This window comes from Alosa sapidissima, chromosome 18, assembly GCF_018492685.1.
Source record: "Alosa sapidissima isolate fAloSap1 chromosome 18, fAloSap1.pri, whole genome shotgun sequence".
In the NCBI taxonomy this organism is placed as follows: Eukaryota; Metazoa; Chordata; class Actinopteri; order Clupeiformes; family Clupeidae; genus Alosa; species Alosa sapidissima.
The window spans coordinates 29,584,656-29,610,406 of NC_055974.1; the positions used below are offsets into that span (position 1 = coordinate 29,584,656).

General features: G+C 42.5%; 1 protein-coding gene and 1 long non-coding RNA gene across 51 annotated transcripts in view; one reads left to right on the forward strand and one right to left on the reverse strand.

Moving 5' to 3' along the window:
• The window catches only part of LOC121689857, an 8,208-nt gene extending 1,383 nt beyond the window's left edge, over nucleotides 1-6,825 (forward strand). The window contains exon 4 of the long non-coding RNA XR_006024894.1: nucleotides 6,761-6,825. This is a non-coding gene — a long non-coding RNA (uncharacterized LOC121689857). The remainder of the gene's footprint in view (nucleotides 1-6,760) is intronic.
• The window catches only part of LOC121689800 (protein NLRC5-like), a 187,196-nt gene that overhangs the window by 149,896 nt on the left and 11,549 nt on the right, over nucleotides 1-25,751 (reverse strand). For 44 of the 50 annotated variants that reach the window (XM_042069923.1, XM_042069964.1, XM_042069961.1 and 41 more), the window contains 12 exons: nucleotides 25,572-25,688; nucleotides 23,360-23,476; nucleotides 21,149-21,265; nucleotides 18,876-18,992; nucleotides 16,664-16,780; nucleotides 14,453-14,569; nucleotides 12,244-12,360; nucleotides 9,971-10,087; nucleotides 7,041-7,107; nucleotides 6,715-6,910; nucleotides 4,302-6,099; nucleotides 3,955-4,128 (listed from right to left, as the gene is read on the reverse strand). In XM_042069923.1, coding sequence (XP_041925857.1) covers nucleotides 3,955-4,128; nucleotides 4,302-6,099; nucleotides 6,715-6,910; nucleotides 7,041-7,107; nucleotides 9,971-10,087; nucleotides 12,244-12,360; nucleotides 14,453-14,569; nucleotides 16,664-16,780; nucleotides 18,876-18,992; nucleotides 21,149-21,265; nucleotides 23,360-23,476; nucleotides 25,572-25,688 — 3,171 coding nt within the window. The remainder of the gene's footprint in view (nucleotides 1-3,954; nucleotides 4,129-4,301; nucleotides 6,100-6,714; nucleotides 6,911-7,040; nucleotides 7,108-9,970; nucleotides 10,088-12,243; nucleotides 12,361-14,452; nucleotides 14,570-16,663; nucleotides 16,781-18,875; nucleotides 18,993-21,148; nucleotides 21,266-23,359; nucleotides 23,477-25,571; nucleotides 25,689-25,751) is intronic. The other 6 variants (XM_042069963.1, XM_042069967.1, XM_042069962.1 and 3 more) reach the window with 2 other exon arrangements.

A 25,751-nucleotide genomic window follows, 5' to 3' on the forward strand; every position in this document is an offset into this window, starting at 1 on the left:
CCCACACACACACACACACACACTGCCCATTCCACACACACACACACACACACACACACACACACACACACACGCTGCCCATTCCACACACACACACACACACACACACGCTGCCCATTCCACACACACACACACACACACACACACACACACGCTGCCCATTCCACACACACACACACACACACACACGCTGCCCATTCCACACACACACACACACACGCTGCCCATTCCCACCACACACACACACACACTGCCCATTCCCACACAGACACACACACACACACACACTGCCCATTCCCACCACACTGCACACACACACACACACACACACACACACACACACACACTGCCCATTCCCACACACACACACACACACACGCTGCCCATTCCCACACACACACACACACTGCCCATTCCCACCACACTGCACACACACACACACACACACACACACACACACTGCCCATTCACACACACACACACACACACACACTGCCCATTCCCACCACACTGCACACACACACACACACACACACACACACACACACACTGCCCATTCCCACACACACACACACACACGCTGCCCATTCCACACACACACACACGCTGCCCATTCCACACACACACACACACACGCTGCCCATTCCCACCACACACACACACACGCTGCCCATTCCCACCACACACACACACACACTGCCCATTCCCACCACACACACACACACACACACTGCCCATTCCCACCACACACACACACACACACACTGCCCATTCCCACCACACACACACACACACACACACACACACACACACTGCCCATTCCCACCACACTGCACACACACACACACACTGCCCATTCCCACACACACACACACACACACACACACTGCCCATTCCCACACACACACACACACACACACTGCCCATTCCCACACACACACACACACACACACACACACACGCTGCCCATTCCCACACACACACACACACACACACGCTGCCCATTCCCCCACACACACACACACACACACACACTCTGCCCATTCCCACCACACACACACACACACACACTGCCCATTCACACACACACACACACACACACACTGAAAAAAATGTTACTCTTGACTTACAGTTTTTTTCAACTGCTTACACACTAAATCTTTGCTTGTCACACAATTTTCTAAACATGTCCTCCAAACATCATAACCCGACACCAAATCTGCAAAACCATACACTAATTCTCAGTGTTTGACTCAGTTTTCAATTGACTAAAACACATTTTGCAAAACACAACACACAATATTCTACCTAACACACAAAATTCTAAGAGGAAGTAACTTGATTTCGTTCTTCAAACACAACCCATCAAAATGGCACACTAAATCACCAGTGCTTCACTCTTTCTCTTCACATGTGCAAACACTCTTTACTTTACTGAACACCATCCAATCATTGCCTTAGTATAGGTCTATGAATAGATATACTCTCTATATAGATATGGACCCTTTCAATCTGCTCCTAGAGGATTTCCGGTTGAAATATTCAGAACCAACACAGTAATCGGACTTTAGCTTACAGTAATGTTCTACAAAAAGTTGACTTTATTACAGTTTTTTACAATTGTTTACACACGTTTTCAAAACTCTGTCTGTATTTTTCAAAACTCCACACACAAAACCCACAACTGCTCACACAAAATGCAAAATGCCCCAAATCTCCAGCAAAATGACACACAACATTCAAAATGTCAAAAACACATGTTTAAAGCAAACATTCGCTTCACATTACAAACACTTTTGTCATAATATGACATTTTGGATACATCATGTACACACTGTTGCTCAAAACCTAAAGCTCTTCTGTCTTAGGCTTTCTATATGTATTTCCATACAAGAGTGAAAGTTACGGTATCAACAAAGAGAAGTTGAAATACACAGTAAAAATGCAAGCAATATTGAAACATTTGCTGTTGTGAATACAATATTTTACAGCAAACAAGAAAAAAAAGCAAAGAAGAATACACTGACCACCAGATGTGGATGGAGTTTTGAAAACACTGATTTAGTTTTTTTCTAAAGACAAGTGTGTGTGCTGTACATACTGTACACGACCCCCCCCCCCCACACACACACACACACACACACACACACTTGTCTTTAGAAAAAAACAAAATCAGTGTTTTCAAAACTCCATCCACATCTGGTGGTCAGTGTATTCTTCTTTGCTTTTTTTCTTGTTTGCTGTAAAATATTGTATTCACAACAGCAAATTATTTGGGAAAAATCACTATTTTTGGTTTCAATATTGCTTGCATTTTTACTGTGTATTTCAACTTCTCTTTGTTGATACCGTAACTTTCACTCTTGTATGGAAATACATATAGAAAGCCTAAGACAGAAGAGCTTTAGGTTTTGAGCAACAGTGTGTACATGATGTATCCAAAATGTCATATTATGACAAAAGTTTTTGTAATGTGAAGCGAATGTTTGCTTTAAACATGTGTTTTTGACATTTTGAATTGTGTGTCATTTTGCTGGAGATTTGGGGCATTTTGCATTTTGTGTGAGCAGTTGTGGGTTTTGTGTGTGGAGTTTTGAAAAATACACACAGAGTTTTGAAAACGTGTGTAAACAATTGTAAAAAACTGTAATAGTAACCCTTTAGATGTGAGTTAATGTGTGTAGTGTGTGTAGTGTGTAGTGTGTGTAGTGTGTGTAGTGTGTAGTGTGTGTAGTGTGTAGTTTGTGTATAGTGTGTGTAGTGTGTGGTGTGTAGTGTGTGTAGTATGTAGTGTGTGTAGTGTGTGGTGTGTGTAGTGTGTGTAGTGTGTGTAGTGTGTGTAGTGTGTGTAGTGTGTGTTTGGTGAGCTTGGAGGGGACAGACACAGCGCTGCAGCAGAAGGGTCAAATCCCACACACACACACACACTGCCCATTCCCACCACACTGCACACACACACACACACACACACACACACACACACACTGCCCATTCCCACCACACTGCACACACACACACACACACACACACACACACACACACTGCCCATTCCCACACACACACACACACACTGCCCATTCCCACCACACTGCACACACACACACACACTGCCCATTCCCACACACACACACACACACACACACACACACACTGCCCATTCCCACCACACTGCACACACACACACACACACACACACACTGCCCATTCCCACACACACACACACACACAAACACACACACACACACACACACGCTGCCCATTCCCACACACACACACACACACTGCCCATTCCCACCACACTGCACACACACTGCCCATTCCCACACACACACACACACACACACACACACACACACTGCCCATTCCCACCACACTGCACACACACACACACACTGCCCATTCCCACACACACACACACACACACACACACACACTGCCCATTCCCATCACACTGCACACACACACACACACACACACACACACACACACACACACACACGCTGCCCATTCCCACACACACACACACACACACACACGCTGCCCATTCCACACACACACACACACACACACACGCTGCCCATTCCACACACACACACACACACACTGCCCATTCCCACCAGACTGCACACACACACACACACACACACACACACACGCTGCCCATTCCCACCAGACTGCTGTTTGCAACATCATTACTGCTACCATGATTAGACCCCCCCCCCCCCCCCCACACACACACACACACTGGACAAATGCATCATACTGCACACACACACACACACACACACTGGATAAATGCATCATACTGCACACACACACACACACACACACACACACACACACACACACACACTGGACACATGCATCATACTGCAGACACACACTGGACACATGCATCATACTGCACAAATGAAGCCACAGAACTGATTATTATGGGATACTGAAATGTCTTACCTGAGTGTCTCCAGTGTACAGTGTGGGTCACCCAGTCCACTACACAATTCTTGGACCCCAATATCTCCAATACTGTTGGCACTGAGGTCCAGATTTTTCAGCTTTGAAGATGCTTTGGTGAGGACAGATGCCAGACCTGCACAGCTCCTCTCAGTGAGCCCACAACTGTTGAGCCTTAAGGGGAAAACTTCCACCAGTTAACAGACTCTCTGGAGAGGACTTTGATACCATAAGTACATTAGTGTTGTTGTGGCTCTGTATCATACTTAATATCAACATAAATGTTATTAACCCCCCCCCACACACACACACACACTTCTGCCTATAACTATTGCTATCCTACTCACAGAGCCTTTTGGGATTCCTCCACTACTGGCTGCAGCCTTAAGAGACATTCATCAGACCTGATGTACTTCTTCAAGTCAAACACATCCAGCTTTTCTTCTGATGTCAGAAGCACAAACACGAGAGCTGACCACTGGGTAGATGAGAGTTTGGCTGCAGAAAGTGTCCCTGCACTCAGGAAGCTCTGGACCTCCCCCACTAAGGAGTGATCATTGACTTCATTCAGACAGTGGAAGAGGTTGATAACTCTTTCTGATGATGGCATCTCCATGATCTTTGTCTTAATGTAGCTGACTATTTCCTCTTTGCTTTCATGTTGTACTTTCTTTATCAGGCCACTCAAGAGTCTCTGGTTGGATTCCAGAGAGAGGCCAAGAAGAAAACGGAGGAAAAGATCAAAGCGTCCATCTTCATGTTCCAATGCTTTGTCCACAGCACTCTTTTGTAAGGTGGTCATGGGTTTGCCCGTTGTTTGCCATTTCAGAAGCTGAAACACTTTTCTGGGGGGTTGCTGTGGGGACATGAGATCTTTCCCCTCAGTTATTAACATCAGGATCACGTACAAAGCTGCAAGGTACTCCTGGATGCTCAGATGCACAAAGCAGTACAACTTTTCCTGATGAAGGCCTGACTCTTCCTGAAAGATCTGTGTGCAGATGCCACAGTGTACTGCTGCCTCTCTGACATCAATACCACTCTCTCTCAGGTCGTCTTCATAAAAGATCAGGTTGCCCTTCTTCAGCTGTTCGTAGGCCAACTTTCCAAGAGCAAGGAGACTAGCCTGGTTCCACTGTGGATCTGTGTCATAAACTCCTTCAAACTTCAGACTCCTCTGCTTGGTTTGAAAAACAAGGAAATAAGTGTACATCTCTGTCAAAGTCTTTGGAACCTGCTTACCTCCTTCAGTCTTGAGAAGGAATTCAATAACATTAGCAGCAATCCAGCAAAACACTGGTATGTGGCACATAATGTGGAGGCTTCTTGATGTCTCTATGTGAGTGATAACTTTGCTGGCAAGATTCTTATCACTGATCCTCTTCCTGAAGTACTCCTCTTTCTGAGGGTCACTGAACCCTTGTACTTCTGTGACCCGGTCAACACAGTCAGGAGGGATTTGATTGGCTGCTGCTGGTCGACAGGTGATCCAAATGAGAGCAGAGCGAAGCAGATTCCCCTTGATGAGATTTGTCAGCAGCACATCCAATGAAGTGACCTCTGTCACTTTAGTCAAAATTTCATTTTTCTGAAAGTCTAGTTGGAGTCGACACTCATCCAGACCATCAAAGATGAACAACACTTTGTACTTCCCCTGGCTAGGAAAAGATAACAGCTTAATATCTGAGAAAAAGTTGTGAAGAAGATCCATCAAAGAGAGTTGTTTGTCTTTCATTCTGTTGAGCTCCCGAAAAGGCAGTGGAAATATGAAGAGGATATCCTGGTTTTCTTTCCCCTCAGCCCAGTCCAGGATGTACTTTTGAACCGAGACAGTTTTGCCAATTCCAGCTACTCCCTTTGTGATGACACTTCTGATTGGTTTGTCTTGGCCAGGTAAGGGCTTGAAGATGTCTCTGCATTTGATTGATGTCTCCTGTCCAGCTGATCTCTTGGATATGGACTCAATCTGCCTGACTTCATGCTCCTCATTTACTTTTCCACTTCCTCCCTCTGTGATGTAGACCTCTGTGTAGATCTTTTCCAGCAGAGCAGAGCTCCCTTGCTTGGGTATTCCGTCAAACACACTCTGGTACTTGTTCTTGAGATTTCTCTTCAGCTCAGTCTGCCACACTACAGGAAGTTCAACTACAGAAAAACATAAAACAAAATAATGTTAGCCAGCCACTAATACTAAAGACAAAATATGTCCAATGTGTCTTTTACACCAATATGCATTTTAGTGCCTTATTGATGTTTAAATGCAAATGGAAATAAATATCTACAGTACTTAGTAGTATAGTACATTACTGGGTCGTTTAAGAGGGGTCTAAAGACATTCCTGTTCAACATGCACTTAGGGTTTGTATAATATTGTTGTATTTCCATTAGGCTTTTGATTCATTTGACATTATTGTTTATTATTGATATTCTCCTTAATATAGTCTTACCATGTCATTGTTTTGTTTTATATTATTGATTGAATGGACACTATTGTTTATTATTGCTATTCTCTTTATTATAGTTTGACCAACATTCTAATCTGTTCCCTGGTATATTTTAAATATTATGTTGTTTTTTGTATTTGTGTGTTGCTTTTGGACAAAGGCGTCTGCAAAGTCCCATAACCATAACATCATAACATACCCAACATAAAATGCAAAACACCGACACCAGAAATAGCTGTTTTCTGTTTCTCTAATGTAGCTCTCTGATTTTATTTATCAAACCAATAGGAAATGCAAATAAAGGAACATTTCATACCTTCTTGCAGTTTGTCAGCAATATTATTCTGTTTCATGTTCCTCAGGAAGTACATTGTCATCTTGAGAGCCCCTTCTCTGGCATCACTCTCATCCTGCTCTTTACCCTCAATGTTTTCTTGGTAATCTGGACTCAGAATCTTCTTGAATCTCTTCAGCTCATTCTTCACAAAGTCCATTATCTTCTCCTCAAGCACCTGGTATACAAATATGTTGGTTATACTTTGCATTGCAATACCCAGGTTTTGAATGCCATATGTTTGTTGTTCTGTACTGTAACATGTAAAAGGTGTATATCAGTGCAGCAGGTTGTGGCTGCATCCAAACCTGGAATATGTGCTTGAGGTCTCCCTGGTCACTGACAGCATCTGATTTGCATTCTTCCATTTGGCCACTTAGTATTTAAAGCAAAACAAACCACAAATCGACTTCCATTAGTTGTACATATGCATGTCTTTATGGGTAAAGGACATTTCCACGGTTCTTATGCTATTGGAGTCTATGGCAGGCCCAACTCTATGGTAAAACATTCTATAATGCTGGTTAATAAAGCTTGGATGTATCAAAACAAAACTTGGTATGTGGTCAGTGACCCATTTAGAAGAATACACATACATTTTGCATCATTTGATCACAAGGTTGCACTTGTAACTGTCCATGTAAAGAGATACTTTTGCATCTAGTAATACAGTAAAAGGTACCAAAGCAGGAAATAAGTCATATCAACGTTGAGAGGTGTAAAACACCTTTACAGGGCACCGACTTTATCCCATAGAGTCTATGGAGCTACAGCTGTGTGTCAGACTCTCTGTTTGTGGTTTGTCCTCCTAGTGTTTTGTCTATTTGTCCCCCTCTGCAGGAGCTGTTGTGTACCACTGCTGTGGGTCTGAGTCTCCGCCCTTCCTCTGGCTGCTCCTGGTTCTCACCTGCTTCCACTGGTGTCTCTGATCTGCCTACCAATCAGCCTCAATCAGCCTGCATCTGGTTGCAATTTCAGCTTTAAAATCCCCATTACCAGTCTGCCTCCCTGTCAGAATGTTCCCGTAGCAGTTCTCGAGTGCGACCTGCCTGCCTGCCTGCCTGAGTTTTTGCCTGCCTGGTTTTGACCTCTGCCTGATTTTCATCGGCTGTGTTCTCTGCCTGAAGATTTAGTACTTTTGCCAAATTTTTTTCTGTTTTTTGCCTGCCTGTGTTTTGTTGCCGGTGAATGAAGACTGGCCTACTGCCGTGAGGAGAGGATTGACTTTTGTGTTTCACCTGCACCCTCTCTGGAGTGTCCAGTTGCCTGTGCCCTGTTCTCCTGCTGGGGTTTTGCCTTCTACGACTGTTTCTTTCTGAACTGTTTTTTGTGCTTTTTCTGAAGGCTGCTTTCTGTTGAAGATTGGCCCAGTGTGTTCCCTGTGGATTACTCTCAGGACTGTGGAAGCTCTGTTTTTTGTCTCTGTTAATGAATCTCATCTGAGTCAATTCTGGGTGTTTGTCATATCTGAACCTGAGTCCCACTCTCTGAAAACGTGTGTGTGTGTGTGTTTGTTTTGAAAGAGAATAAGAGCAAGAAAATGTCAATGTTGAAAGTGATAACTGTGCTTTGTCACTTTCTGACTCGTCCGGCTTCACTGGTGATATCTTCTGATCAAGCTCACCTGCCCCACCCACAGGAAGACTCAAAGGTCACAGGTGAACCCGCACATCACTATTACCTACAATCCACAGCAGCTCTGTGCAGCGCATGATCAGGTACACACACACACACACACACACACTAGGGATGTTAATCGATGACTGTTTGACCGATGGTTGACCGTATCAACCTTAACCGATCAAAGTTGTCCGTAGTTGGTTAAAAAAAAAAGTTATCTCTAAATTAGGCTATTATAGACAGTGGATTAAATGCAACTACAGTTGGCCATCTCATTCCAAGATCTTTTTGTGTGAAGAGAACAAATTATCTCTCATAACTCGCCTGTTTGTACTTAACAAACCAATAAAAACATTTGGCGCGAGGTCACAGCATTTGGGTTTGCACGCTCACAAGGTTTGTGAAAAGTAAAGGCTACAGGCTAAAACACTTGAGGTTAGAGCCGGGGCAGACGACAGGATGAAGTGTGCAAAGACCATTTCATCAAAAAGAATGACACAGATGTAGTGGCCCATCTTCTGTCTGACTCACGTCACATTAACCCATGCATTAAACCACATGTCACTGCTTGAACATACTGGTAGTTCACGTTGACAATGGAGAAAACGCTTAGCTTGTTTCGTTTAATGACAGAAATTAAGTTTGGTGCCAACATGTTGTAGAAACACAAACCACATCAGACGTGTTGTAGGGATATCTATAGACGTGTTGTAGGGATCTCTATAGACGTGTTATAGGGATATATCTATAGACGTGTTGTAAGGATATCTCTAGACGTGCTGTAGGGATATCTAGACGTGTTGTAGGGATATCTATAGACGTGTTGTAGGGATATATCTATGGGCGTAATGTAAGGATATCTATAGAGGTGTTGTAGCGATATCTATAGTCGTGTTGTAGGGATATCTATAGAGGTGTTGCAGGGATATCTATGGTCATGTTGTAGGGGTATCTACAGTATAGACGTGTTGTAGGGATATCTATAGACGTGTTGTAGGGATACCTATAGACATGTTGTAGGGATATCCTTAATCTTTTGCCATATTGTCAAGTCATGTCAAGTCAAGTCATTAATCTTTTGCCATATTGTTTCTTTTGTCATGACTGATATATCTGTTCTGCTGTGCAATGTGATAATGTTCATGACTGATATATCTGTTGTGCAAACACAGAAGCTATTATTTACAAGTGCAAGAACCATTTACAGCTCTCCTGAAAGCACGACAAAACAACAATTAAAAGCCTTTACTTTTTCTCTCTTAAAGTAGCTGTATTGAGGAGCTACGCAATGCGTAAGGGATAATGTATAGAACGCCGGTCATTATCGGGAAATAGGTCTCGACAGGGCGAACCGGACCCCGACACGCAGCGGAGGGGTCTTGTTCTGCCCTGAAGGGACCTATGTGATATCTGTTATACTTAGCAACGGTCTGTTATTGAGAATTAGCAGCCCACCGAACGTTGGGAAGGCCCATTGAAGTGAATGGAGCATTCTGCAGCATTATGAAGAGCCGTGTAATGATAAATTGATAACTGTTTTCATTATACTGTAAGCTGTGAACATTATCAACCATCCTGTCCCAAAGTGCTCATTCTATGAGTGTTTTTATGGCCTTACCTTGATCGATCTGTGCCCTCATCATGTTTGAAGTTTATGTAACGATCCTCTGACTCGTCACTCTTCATGGACACACAAGTGGGCGCAGGTGATGGATGCCTCTCATGATGGAATGAGCTGTGGTATGAAAACCAACAATCATTTCCTATAGACGTGTTGTAAGGATATCTCTAGACGTGTTGTAGGGATATCTCTAGACGTGTTGTAGGGATATCTATAGACGTGTTGTAGGGATATCTATAGACGTGTTGTAGAGACGTGAAATAGAAGCACAAAACCTATTTTCCTTGACAGCGGTCTGTTATACTTAGCAACGGTCTGTTATCGAGAATTAGCAGACCACTGAACGTTGGGAAGGCCCATTCAAGTGACTGAAGGCTGCTTTCTGTTGAAGATTGGCCCAGTGTGTTCCCTGTGGATTACCCTCAGGACTGTGGAAGCTCTGTTTTTTGTCTCTGTTAATAAATCTCATCTGAGTCAATTCTGGGTGTTTGTCATATCTGAACCTGAGTCCCACTCTCTGAAAACGTGACAGTGTGTGTGTGTGAAAGAGAGAGTGTGTGTGTGTGTGTTTGTTTGTTTTGAAAGAGAATAAGAGCAAGAAAATGTCAATGTTGAAAGTGAACTGTGCTTTGTCACTTTCTGACTCGTCCGGCTTCACTGGTGATAGGACTGGTCACAGGTGAACCCGCACATCACTATTACCTACAATCCACAGCAGCTCTGTGCAGCGCATGATCAGGTACACACACACACACACACACACACACACACACACACACTAGGGATGTTAATCGATGACTGTTTGACCGATGGTTGACCGTATCAACCTTAACCGATCAAAGTTGTCCGTAGTTGGTTAAAAAAAAAAGTTATCTCTAAATTAGGCTATTATAGACAGTGGATTAAATGCAACTACAGTTGGCCATCTCATTCCAAGATCTTTTTGTGTGAAGAGAACAAATTATCTCTCATAACTCGCCTGTTTGTACTTTACAAACCAATAAAAACATTTGGCGCGAGGTCACAGCATTTGGGTTTGCACGCTCACAAGGTTTGTGAAAAGTAAAGGCTACAGGCTAAAACACTTGAGGTTAGAGCCGGGGCAGACGACAGGATGAAGTGTGCAAAGACCATTTCATCAAAAAGAATGACACAGATGTAGTGGCCCATCTTCTGTCTGACTCACGTCACGTTAACCCATGCATTAAACCACATGTCACTGCTTGAACATACTGGTAGTTCACGTTGACAATGGAGAAAACGCTTAGCTTGATTCGTTTAATGACAGAAATTAAGTTTGGTGCCAACATGTTGTAGAAACACAAACCACATCAGACGTGTTGTAGGGATATCTAGACATGTTGTAGGGATATCTATAGACGTGTTATAGGGATATATCTATAGACGTGTTGTAAGGATATCTCTAGACGTGCTGTAGGGATATCTAGACGTGTTGTAGGGATATCTATAGACGTGTTGTAGGGATATATCTATGGGCGTAATGTAAGGATATCTATAGAGGTGTTGTAGCGATATCTATAGTCGTGTTGTAGGGATATCTATAGAGGTGTTGCAGGGATATCTATGGTCATGTTGTAGGGGTATCTACAGTATAGACGTGTTGTAGGGATATCTATAGACGTGTTGTAGGGATACCTATAGACATGTTGTAGGGATATCCTTAATCTTTTGCCATATTGTCAAGTCATGTCAAGTCAAGTCATTAATCTTTTGCCATATTGTTTCTTTTGTCATGACTGATATATCTGTTCTGCTGTGCAATGTGATAATGTTCATGACTGATATATCTGTTGTGCAAACACAGAAGCTATTATTTACAAGTGCAAGAACCATTTACAGCTCTCCTGAAAGCACGACAAAACAACAATTAAAAGCCTTTACTTTTTCTCTCTTAAAGTAGCTGTAGTAGGAGCTATGCAATGCGTAAGGGATAATGTATAGAACGCCGGTCATTATCGGGAAATAGGTCTCGACAGGGCGAACCGGACCCCGACACGCAGCGGAGGGGTCTTGTTCTGCCCTGAAGGGACCTATGTGATATCTGTTATACTTAGCAACGGTCTGTTATTGAGAATTAGCAGCCCACCGAACGTTGGGAAGGCCCATTGAAGTGAATGGAGCATTCTGCAGCATTATGAAGAGCCGTGTAATGATAAATTGATAACTGTTTTCATTATACTGTAAGCTGTGAACATTATCAACCATCCTGTCCCAAAGTGCTCATTCTATGAGTGTTTTTATGGCCTTACCTTGATCGATCTGTGCCCTCATCATGTTTGAAGTTTATGTAACGATCCTCTGACTCGTCACTCTTCATGGACACACAAGTGGGCGCAGGTGATGGATGCCTCTCATGATGGAATGAGCTGTGGTATGAAAACCAACAATCATTTCCTATAGACGTGTTGTAAGGATATCTCTAGACGTGTTGTAGGGATATCTATAGACGTGTTGTAGAGACGTGAAATAGAAGCACAAAACCTATTTTCCTTGACAGCGGTCTGTTATACTTAGCAACGGTCTGTTATCGAGAATTAGCAGACCACTGAACGTTGGGAAGGCCCATTCAAGTGACTGAAGGCTGCTTTCTGTTGAAGATTGGCCCAGTGTGTTCCCTGTGGATTACCCTCAGGACTGTGGAAGCTCTGTTTTTTGTCTCTGTTAATAAATCTCATCTGAGTCAATTCTGGGTGTTTGTCATATCTAAACCTGAGTCCCACTCTCTGAAAACGTGACAGTGTGTGTGTGTGAAAGAGAGAGTGTGTGTGTGTGTGTTTGTTTGTTTTGAAAGAGAATAAGAGCAAGAAAATGTCAATGTTGAAAGTGAACTGTGCTTTGTCACTTTCTGACTCGTCCAGCTTCACTGGTGATAGGACTGGTCACAGGTGAACCCGCACATCACTATTACCTACAATCCACAGCAGCTCTGTCCAGCGCATGATCAGGCACACACACACACACACACACTAGGGATGTTAATCGATGACTGTTTGACCGATGGTTGACCGTATCAACCTTAACCGATCAAAGTTGTCCGTAGTTGGTTAAAAAAAAAAGTTATCTCTAAATTAGGCTATTATAGACAGTGGATTAAATGCAACTACAGTTGGCCATCTCATTCCAAGATCTTTTTGTGTGAAGAGAACAAATTATCTCTCATAACTCGCCTGTTTGTACTTTACAAACCAATAAAAACATTTGGCGCGAGGTCACAGCATTTGGGTTTGCACGCTCACAAGGTTTGTGAAAAGTAAAGGCTACAGGCTAAAACACTTGAGGTTAGAGCCGGGGCAGACGACAGGATGAAGTGTGCAAAGACCATTTCATCAAAAAGAATGACACAGATGTAGTGGCCCATCTTCTGTCTGACTCACGTCACGTTAACCCATGCATTAAACCACATGTCACTGCTTGAACATACTGGTAGTTCACGTTGACAATGGAGAAAACGCTTAGCTTGATTCGTTTAATGACAGAAATTAAGTTTGGTGCCAACATGTTGTAGAAACACAAACCACATCAGACGTGTTGTAGGGATATCTAGACATGTTGTAGGGATATCTATAGACGTGTTATAGGGATATATCTATAGACGTGTTGTAAGGATATCTCTAGACGTGCTGTAGGGATATCTAGACGTGTTGTAGGGATATCTATAGACGTGTTGTAGGGATATATCTATGGGCGTAATGTAAGGATATCTATAGAGGTGTTGTAGCGATATCTATAGTCGTGTTGTAGGGATATCTATAGAGGTGTTGCAGGGATATCTATGGTCATGTTGTAGGGGTATCTACAGTATAGACGTGTTGTAGGGATATCTATAGACGTGTTGTAGGGATACCTATAGACATGTTGTAGGGATATCCTTAATCTTTTGCCATATTGTCAAGTCATGTCAAGTCAAGTCATTAATCTTTTGCCATATTGTTTCTTTTGTCATGACTGATATATCTGTTCTGCTGTGCAATGTGATAATGTTCATGACTGATATATCTGTTGTGCAAACACAGAAGCTATTATTTACAAGTGCAAGAACCATTTACAGCTCTCCTGAAAGCACGACAAAACAACAATTAAAAGCCTTTACTTTTTCTCTCTTAAAGTAGCTGTAGTAGGAGCTATGCAATGCGTAAGGGATAATGTATAGAACGCCGGTCATTATCGGGAAATAGGTCTCGACAGGGCGAACCGGACCCCGACACGCAGCGGAGGGGTCTTGTTCTGCCCTGAAGGGACCTATGTGATATCTGTTATACTTAGCAACGGTCTGTTATTGAGAATTAGCAGCCCACCGAACGTTGGGAAGGCCCATTGAAGTGAATGGAGCATTCTGCAGCATTATGAAGAGCCGTGTAATGATAAATTGATAACTGTTTTCATTATACTGTAAGCTGTGAACATTATCAACCATCCTGTCCCAAAGTGCTCATTCTATGAGTGTTTTTATGGCCTTACCTTGATCGATCTGTGCCCTCATCATGTTTGAAGTTTATGTAACGATCCTCTGACTCGTCACTCTTCATGGACACACAAGTGGGCGCAGGTGATGGAGGCCTCTCATGATGGAATGAGCTGTGGTATGAAAACCAACAATCATTTCCTATAGACGTGTTGTAAGGATATCTCTAGACGTGTTGTAGGGATATCTATAGACGTGTTGTAGAGACGTGAAATAGAAGCACAAAACCTATTTTCCTTGACAGCGGTCTGTTATACTTAGCAACGGTCTGTTATCGAGAATTAGCAGACCACTGAACGTTGGGAAGGCCCATTCAAGTGACTGAAGGCTGCTTTCTGTTGAAGATTGGCCCAGTGTGTTCCCTGTGGATTACCCTCAGGACTGTGGAAGCTCTGTTTTTTGTCTCTGTTAATAAATCTCATCTGAGTCAATTCTGGGTGTTTGTCATATCTAAACCTGAGTCCCACTCTCTGAAAACGTGACAGTGTGTGTGTGTGAAAGAGAGAGTGTGTGTGTGTGTGTTTGTTTGTTTTGAAAGAGAATAAGAGCAAGAAAATGTCAATGTTGAAAGTGAACTGTGCTTTGTCACTTTCTGACTCGTCCAGCTTCACTGGTGATAGGACTGGTCACAGGTGAACCCGCACATCACTATTACCTACAATCCACAGCAGCTCTGTCCAGCGCATGATCAGGCACACACACACACACACACACTAGGGATGTTAATCGATGACTGTTTGACCGATGGTTGACCGTATCAACCTTAACCGATCAAAGTTGTCCGTAGTTGGTTAAAAAAAAAAGTTATCTCTAAATTAGGCTATTATAGACAGTGGATTAAATGCAACTACAGTTGGCCATCTCATTCCAAGATCTTTTTGTGTGAAGAGAACAAATTATCTCTCATAACTCGCCTGTTTGTACTTAACAAACCAATAAAAACATTTGGCGCGAGGTCACAGCATTTGGGTTTGCACGCTCACAAGGTTTGTGAAAAGTAAAGGCTACAGGCTAAAACACTTGAGGTTAGAGCCGGGGCAGACGACAGGATGAAGTGTGCAAAGACCATTTCATCAAAAAGAATGACACAGATGTAGTGGCCCATCTTCTGTCTGACTCACGTCACGTTAACCCATGCATTAAACCACATGTCACTGCTTGAACATACTGGTAGTTCACGTTGACAATGGAGAAAACGCTTAGCTTGTTTCGTTTAATGACAGAAATTAAGTTTGGTGCCAACATGTTGTAGAAACACAAACCACATCAGACGTGTTGTAGGGATATCTATAGACGTGTTGTAGGGATATCTATAGACGTGTTATAGGGATATATCTATAGACGTGTTGTAAGGATATCTCTAGACGTGCTGTAGGGATATCTAGACGTGTTGTAGGGATATCTATAGACGTGTTGTAGGGATATATCTATGGGCGTAATGTAAGGATATCTATAGAGGTGTTGTAGCGATATCTATAGTCGTGTTGTAGGGATATCTATAGAGGTGTTGCAGGGATATCTATGGTCATGTTGTAGGGGTATCTACAGTATAGACGTGTTGTAGGGATATCTATAGACGTGTTGTAGGGATACCTATAGACATGTTGTAGGGATATCCTTAATCTTTTGCCATATTGTCAAGTCATGTCAAGTCAAGTCATTAATCTTTTGCCATATTGTTTCTTTTGTCATGACTGATATATCTGTTCTGCTGTGCAATGTGATAATGTTCATGACTGATATATCTGTTGTGCAAACACAGAAGCTATTATTTACAAGTGCAAGAACCATTTACAGCTCTCCTGAAAGCACGACAAAACAACAATTAAAAGCCTTTACTTTTTCTCTCTTAAAGTAGCTGTAGTAGGAGCTATGCAATGCGTAAGGGATAATGTATAGAACGCCGGTCATTATCGGGAAATAGGTCTCGACAGGGCGAACCGGACCCCGACACGCAGCGGAGGGGTCTTGTTCTGCCCTGAAGGGACCTATGTGATATCTGTTATACTTAGCAACGGTCTGTTATTGAGAATTAGCAGCCCACCGAACGTTGGGAAGGCCCATTGAAGTGAATGGAGCATTCTGCAGCATTATGAAGAGCCGTGTAATGATAAATTGATAACTGTTTTCATTATACTGTAAGCTGTGAACATTATCAACCATCCTGTCCCAAAGTGCTCATTCTATGAGTGTTTTTATGGCCTTACCTTGATCGATCTGTGCCCTCATCATGTTTGAAGTTTATGTAACGATCCTCTGACTCGTCACTCTTCATGGACACACAAGTGGGCGCAGGTGATGGAGGCCTCTCATGATGGAATGAGCTGTGGTATGAAAACCAACAATCATTTCCTATAGACGTGTTGTAAGGATATCTCTAGACGTGTTGTAGGGATATCTATAGACGTGTTGTAGAGACGTGAAATAGAAGCACAAAACCTATTTTCCTTGACAGCGGTCTGTTATACTTAGCAACGGTCTGTTATCGAGAATTAGCAGACCACTGAACGTTGGGAAGGCCCATTCAAGTGACTGAAGGCTGCTTTCTGTTGAAGATTGGCCCAGTGTGTTCCCTGTGGATTACCCTCAGGACTGTGGAAGCTCTGTTTTTTGTCTCTGTTAATAAATCTCATCTGAGTCAATTCTGGGTGTTTGTCATATCTAAACCTGAGTCCCACTCTCTGAAAACGTGACAGTGTGTGTGTGTGAAAGAGAGAGTGTGTGTGTGTGTGTTTGTTTGTTTTGAAAGAGAATAAGAGCAAGAAAATGTCAATGTTGAAAGTGAACTGTGCTTTGTCACTTTCTGACTCGTCCAGCTTCACTGGTGATAGGACTGGTCACAGGTGAACCCGCACATCACTATTACCTACAATCCACAGCAGCTCTGTCCAGCGCATGATCAGGCACACACACACACACACACACTAGGGATGTTAATCGATGACTGTTTGACCGATGGTTGACCGTATCAACCTTAACCGATCAAAGTTGTCCGTAGTTGGTTAAAAAAAAAAGTTATCTCTAAATTAGGCTATTATAGACAGTGGATTAAATGCAACTACAGTTGGCCATCTCATTCCAAGATCTTTTTGTGTGAAGAGAACAAATTATCTCTCATAACTCGCCTGTTTGTACTTAACAAACCAATAAAAACATTTGGCGCGAGGTCACAGCATTTGGGTTTGCACGCTCACAAGGTTTGTGAAAAGTAAAGGCTACAGGCTAAAACACTTGAGGTTAGAGCCGGGGCAGACGACAGGATGAAGTGTGCAAAGACCATTTCATCAAAAAGAATGACACAGATGTAGTGGCCCATCTTCTGTCTGACTCACGTCACGTTAACCCATGCATTAAACCACATGTCACTGCTTGAACATACTGGTAGTTCACGTTGACAATGGAGAAAACGCTTAGCTTGTTTCGTTTAATGACAGAAATTAAGTTTGGTGCCAACATGTTGTAGAAACACAAACCACATCAGACGTGTTGTAGGGATATCTATAGACGTGTTGTAGGGATATCTATAGACGTGTTATAGGGATATATCTATAGACGTGTTGTAAGGATATCTCTAGACGTGCTGTAGGGATATCTAGACGTGTTGTAGGGATATCTATAGACGTGTTGTAGGGATATATCTATGGGCGTAATGTAAGGATATCTATAGAGGTGTTGTAGCGATATCTATAGTCGTGTTGTAGGGATATCTATAGAGGTGTTGCAGGGATATCTATGGTCATGTTGTAGGGGTATCTACAGTATAGACGTGTTGTAGGGATATCTATAGACGTGTTGTAGGGATACCTATAGACATGTTGTAGGGATATCCTTAATCTTTTGCCATATTGTCAAGTCATGTCAAGTCAAGTCATTAATCTTTTGCCATATTGTTTCTTTTGTCATGACTGATATATCTGTTCTGCTGTGCAATGTGATAATGTTCATGACTGATATATCTGTTGTGCAAACACAGAAGCTATTATTTACAAGTGCAAGAACCATTTACAGCTCTCCTGAAAGCACGACAAAACAACAATTAAAAGCCTTTACTTTTTCTCTCTTAAAGTAGCTGTATTGAGGAGCTACGCAATGCGTAAGGGATAATGTATAGAACGCCGGTCATTATCGGGAAATAGGTCTCGACAGGGCGAACCGGACCCCGACACGCAGCGGAGGGGTCTTGTTCTGCCCTGAAGGGACCTATGTGATATCTGTTATACTTAGCAACGGTCTGTTATTGAGAATTAGCAGCCCACCGAACGTTGGGAAGGCCCATTGAAGTGAATGGAGCATTCTGCAGCATTATGAAGAGCCGTGTAATGATAAATTGATAACTGTTTTCATTATACTGTAAGCTGTGAACATTATCAACCATCCTGTCCCAAAGTGCTCATTCTATGAGTGTTTTTATGGCCTTACCTTGATCGATCTGTGCCCTCATCATGTTTGAAGTTTATGTAACGATCCTCTGACTCGTCACTCTTCATGGACACACAAGTGGGCGCAGGTGATGGAGGCCTCTCATGATGGAATGAGCTGTGGTATGAAAACCAACAATCATTTCCTATAGACGTGTTGTAAGGATATCTCTAGACGTGTTGTAGGGATATCTCTAGACGTGTTGTAGGGATATCTATAGACGTGTTGTAGGGATATCTATAGACGTGTTGTAGAGACGTGAAATAGAAGCACAAAACCTATTTTCCTTGACAGCGGTCTGTTATACTTAGCAACGGTCTGTTATCGAGAATTAGCAGACCACTGAACGTTGGGAAGGCCCATTCAAGTGACTGAAGGCTGCTTTCTGTTGAAGATTGGCCCAGTGTGTTCCCTGTGGATTACCCTCAGGACTGTGGAAGCTCTGTTTTTTGTCTCTGTTAATAAATCTCATCTGAGTCAATTCTGGGTGTTTGTCATATCTGAACCTGAGTCCCACTCTCTGAAAACGTGACAGTGTGTGTGTGTGAAAGAGAGAGTGTGTGTGTGTGTGTTTGTTTGTTTTGAAAGAGAATAAGAGCAAGAAAATGTCAATGTTGAAAGTGAACTGTGCTTTGTCACTTTCTGACTCGTCCGGCTTCACTGGTGATAGGACTGGTCACAGGTGAACCCGCACATCACTATTACCTACAATCCACAGCAGCTCTGTGCAGCGCATGATCAGGTACACACACACACACACACACACACACACACACACACACTAGGGATGTTAATCGATGACTGTTTGACCGATGGTTGACCGTATCAACCTTAACCGATCAAAGTTGTCCGTAGTTGGTTAAAAAAAAAAGTTATCTCTAAATTAGGCTATTATAGACAGTGGATTAAATGCAACTACAGTTGGCCATCTCATTCCAAGATCTTTTTGTGTGAAGAGAACAAATTATCTCTCATAACTCGCCTGTTTGTACTTTACAAACCAATAAAAACATTTGGCGCGAGGTCACAGCATTTGGGTTTGCACGCTCACAAGGTTTGTGAAAAGTAAAGGCTACAGGCTAAAACACTTGAGGTTAGAGCCGGGGCAGACGACAGGATGAAGTGTGCAAAGACCATTTCATCAAAAAGAATGACACAGATGTAGTGGCCCATCTTCTGTCTGACTCACGTCACGTTAACCCATGCATTAAACCACATGTCACTGCTTGAACATACTGGTAGTTCACGTTGACAATGGAGAAAACGCTTAGCTTGATTCGTTTAATGACAGAAATTAAGTTTGGTGCCAACATGTTGTAGAAACACAAACCACATCAGACGTGTTGTAGGGATATCTAGACATGTTGTAGGGATATCTATAGACGTGTTATAGGGATATATCTATAGACGTGTTGTAAGGATATCTCTAGACGTGCTGTAGGGATATCTAGACGTGTTGTAGGGATATCTATAGACGTGTTGTAGGGATATATCTATGGGCGTAATGTAAGGATATCTATAGAGGTGTTGTAGCGATATCTATAGTCGTGTTGTAGGGATATCTATAGAGGTGTTGCAGGGATATCTATGGTCATGTTGTAGGGGTATCTACAGTATAGACGTGTTGTAGGGATATCTATAGACGTGTTGTAGGGATACCTATAGACATGTTGTAGGGATATCCTTAATCTTTTGCCATATTGTCAAGTCATGTCAAGTCAAGTCATTAATCTTTTGCCATATTGTTTCTTTTGTCATGACTGATATATCTGTTCTGCTGTGCAATGTGATAATGTTCATGACTGATATATCTGTTGTGCAAACACAGAAGCTATTATTTACAAGTGCAAGAACCATTTACAGCTCTCCTGAAAGCACGACAAAACAACAATTAAAAGCCTTTACTTTTTCTCTCTTAAAGTAGCTGTAGTAGGAGCTATGCAATGCGTAAGGGATAATGTATAGAACGCCGGTCATTATCGGGAAATAGGTCTCGACAGGGCGAACCGGACCCCGACACGCAGCGGAGGGGTCTTGTTCTGCCCTGAAGGGACCTATGTGATATCTGTTATACTTAGCAACGGTCTGTTATTGAGAATTAGCAGCCCACCGAACGTTGGGAAGGCCCATTGAAGTGAATGGAGCATTCTGCAGCATTATGAAGAGCCGTGTAATGATAAATTGATAACTGTTTTCATTATACTGTAAGCTGTGAACATTATCAACCATCCTGTCCCAAAGTGCTCATTCTATGAGTGTTTTTATGGCCTTACCTTGATCGATCTGTGCCCTCATCATGTTTGAAGTTTATGTAACGATCCTCTGACTCGTCACTCTTCATGGACACACAAGTGGGCGCAGGTGATGGAGGCCTCTCATGATGGAATGAGCTGTGGTATGAAAACCAACAATCATTTCCTATAGACGTGTTGTAAGGATATCTCTAGACGTGTTGTAGGGATATCTATAGACGTGTTGTAGAGACGTGAAATAGAAGCACAAAACCTATTTTCCTTGACAGCGGTCTGTTATACTTAGCAACGGTCTGTTATCGAGAATTAGCAGACCACTGAACGTTGGGAAGGCCCATTCAAGTGACTGAAGGCTGCTTTCTGTTGAAGATTGGCCCAGTGTGTTCCCTGTGGATTACCCTCAGGACTGTGGAAGCTCTGTTTTTTGTCTCTGTTAATAAATCTCATCTGAGTCAATTCTGGGTGTTTGTCATATCTAAACCTGAGTCCCACTCTCTGAAAACGTGACAGTGTGTGTGTGTGAAAGAGAGAGTGTGTGTGTGTGTGTTTGTTTGTTTTGAAAGAGAATAAGAGCAAGAAAATGTCAATGTTGAAAGTGAACTGTGCTTTGTCACTTTCTGACTCGTCCAGCTTCACTGGTGATAGGACTGGTCACAGGTGAACCCGCACATCACTATTACCTACAATCCACAGCAGCTCTGTCCAGCGCATGATCAGGCACACACACACACACACACACTAGGGATGTTAATCGATGACTGTTTGACCGATGGTTGACCGTATCAACCTTAACCGATCAAAGTTGTCCGTAGTTGGTTAAAAAAAAAAGTTATCTCTAAATTAGGCTATTATAGACAGTGGATTAAATGCAACTACAGTTGGCCATCTCATTCCAAGATCTTTTTGTGTGAAGAGAACAAATTATCTCTCATAACTCGCCTGTTTGTACTTAACAAACCAATAAAAACATTTGGCGCGAGGTCACAGCATTTGGGTTTGCACGCTCACAAGGTTTGTGAAAAGTAAAGGCTACAGGCTAAAACACTTGAGGTTAGAGCCGGGGCAGACGACAGGATGAAGTGTGCAAAGACCATTTCATCAAAAAGAATGACACAGATGTAGTGGCCCATCTTCTGTCTGACTCACGTCACGTTAACCCATGCATTAAACCACATGTCACTGCTTGAACATACTGGTAGTTCACGTTGACAATGGAGAAAACGCTTAGCTTGTTTCGTTTAATGACAGAAATTAAGTTTGGTGCCAACATGTTGTAGAAACACAAACCACATCAGACGTGTTGTAGGGATATCTATAGACGTGTTGTAGGGATATCTATAGACGTGTTATAGGGATATATCTATAGACGTGTTGTAAGGATATCTCTAGACGTGCTGTAGGGATATCTAGACGTGTTGTAGGGATATCTATAGACGTGTTGTAGGGATATATCTATGGGCGTAATGTAAGGATATCTATAGAGGTGTTGTAGCGATATCTATAGTCGTGTTGTAGGGATATCTATAGAGGTGTTGCAGGGATATCTATGGTCATGTTGTAGGGGTATCTACAGTATAGACGTGTTGTAGGGATATCTATAGACGTGTTGTAGGGATACCTATAGACATGTTGTAGGGATATCCTTAATCTTTTGCCATATTGTCAAGTCATGTCAAGTCAAGTCATTAATCTTTTGCCATATTGTTTCTTTTGTCATGACTGATATATCTGTTCTGCTGTGCAATGTGATAATGTTCATGACTGATATATCTGTTGTGCAAACACAGAAGCTATTATTTACAAGTGCAAGAACCATTTACAGCTCTCCTGAAAGCACGACAAAACAACAATTAAAAGCCTTTACTTTTTCTCTCTTAAAGTAGCTGTAGTAGGAGCTATGCAATGCGTAAGGGATAATGTATAGAACGCCGGTCATTATCGGGAAATAGGTCTCGACAGGGCGAACCGGACCCCGACACGCAGCGGAGGGGTCTTGTTCTGCCCTGAAGGGACCTATGTGATATCTGTTATACTTAGCAACGGTCTGTTATTGAGAATTAGCAGCCCACCGAACGTTGGGAAGGCCCATTGAAGTGAATGGAGCATTCTGCAGCATTATGAAGAGCCGTGTAATGATAAATTGATAACTGTTTTCATTATACTGTAAGCTGTGAACATTATCAACCATCCTGTCCCAAAGTGCTCATTCTATGAGTGTTTTTATGGCCTTACCTTGATCGATCTGTGCCCTCATCATGTTTGAAGTTTATGTAACGATCCTCTGACTCGTCACTCTTCATGGACACACAAGTGGGCGCAGGTGATGGAGGCCTCTCATGATGGAATGAGCTGTGGTATGAAAACCAACAATCATTTCCTATAGACGTGTTGTAAGGATATCTCTAGACGTGTTGTAGGGATATCTATAGACGTGTTGTAGAGACGTGAAATAGAAGCACAAAACCTATTTTCCTTGACAGCGGTCTGTTATACTTAGCAACGGTCTGTTATCGAGAATTAGCAGACCACTGAACGTTGGGAAGGCCCATTCAAGTGACTGAAGGCTGCTTTCTGTTGAAGATTGGCCCAGTGTGTTCCCTGTGGATTACCCTCAGGACTGTGGAAGCTCTGTTTTTTGTCTCTGTTAATAAATCTCATCTGAGTCAATTCTGGGTGTTTGTCATATCTAAACCTGAGTCCCACTCTCTGAAAACGTGACAGTGTGTGTGTGTGAAAGAGAGAGTGTGTGTGTGTGTGTTTGTTTGTTTTGAAAGAGAATAAGAGCAAGAAAATGTCAATGTTGAAAGTGAACTGTGCTTTGTCACTTTCTGACTCGTCCAGCTTCACTGGTGATAGGACTGGTCACAGGTGAACCCGCACATCACTATTACCTACAATCCACAGCAGCTCTGTCCAGCGCATGATCAGGCACACACACACACACACACACTAGGGATGTTAATCGATGACTGTTTGACCGATGGTTGACCGTATCAACCTTAACCGATCAAAGTTGTCCGTAGTTGGTTAAAAAAAAAAGTTATCTCTAAATTAGGCTATTATAGACAGTGGATTAAATGCAACTACAGTTGGCCATCTCATTCCAAGATCTTTTTGTGTGAAGAGAACAAATTATCTCTCATAACTCGCCTGTTTGTACTTAACAAACCAATAAAAACATTTGGCGCGAGGTCACAGCATTTGGGTTTGCACGCTCACAAGGTTTGTGAAAAGTAAAGGCTACAGGCTAAAACACTTGAGGTTAGAGCCGGGGCAGACGACAGGATGAAGTGTGCAAAGACCATTTCATCAAAAAGAATGACACAGATGTAGTGGCCCATCTTCTGTCTGACTCACGTCACGTTAACCCATGCATTAAACCACATGTCACTGCTTGAACATACTGGTAGTTCACGTTGACAATGGAGAAAACGCTTAGCTTGTTTCGTTTAATGACAGAAATTAAGTTTGGTGCCAACATGTTGTAGAAACACAAACCACATCAGACGTGTTGTAGGGATATCTATAGACGTGTTGTAGGGATATCTATAGACGTGTTATAGGGATATATCTATAGACGTGTTGTAAGGATATCTCTAGACGTGCTGTAGGGATATCTAGACGTGTTGTAGGGATATCTATAGACGTGTTGTAGGGATATATCTATGGGCGTAATGTAAGGATATCTATAGAGGTGTTGTAGCGATATCTATAGTCGTGTTGTAGGGATATCTATAGAGGTGTTGCAGGGATATCTATGGTCATGTTGTAGGGGTATCTACAGTATAGACGTGTTGTAGGGATATCTATAGACGTGTTGTAGGGATACCTATAGACATGTTGTAGGGATATCCTTAATCTTTTGCCATATTGTCAAGTCATGTCAAGTCAAGTCATTAATCTTTTGCCATATTGTTTCTTTTGTCATGACTGATATATCTGTTCTGCTGTGCAATGTGATAATGTTCATGACTGATATATCTGTTGTGCAAACACAGAAGCTATTATTTACAAGTGCAAGAACCATTTACAGCTCTCCTGAAAGCACGACAAAACAACAATTAAAAGCCTTTACTTTTTCTCTCTTAAAGTAGCTGTATTGAGGAGCTACGCAATGCGTAAGGGATAATGTATAGAACGCCGGTCATTATCGGGAAATAGGTCTCGACAGGGCGAACCGGACCCCGACACGCAGCGGAGGGGTCTTGTTCTGCCCTGAAGGGACCTATGTGATATCTGTTATACTTAGCAACGGTCTGTTATTGAGAATTAGCAGCCCACCGAACGTTGGGAAGGCCCATTGAAGTGAATGGAGCATTCTGCAGCATTATGAAGAGCCGTGTAATGATAAATTGATAACTGTTTTCATTATACTGTAAGCTGTGAACATTATCAACCATCCTGTCCCAAAGTGCTCATTCTATGAGTGTTTTTATGGCCTTACCTTGATCGATCTGTGCCCTCATCATGTTTGAAGTTTATGTAACGATCCTCTGACTCGTCACTCTTCATGGACACACAAGTGGGCGCAGGTGATGGAGGCCTCTCATGATGGAATGAGCTGTGGTATGAAAACCAACAATCATTTCCTATAGACGTGTTGTAAGGATATCTCTAGACGTGT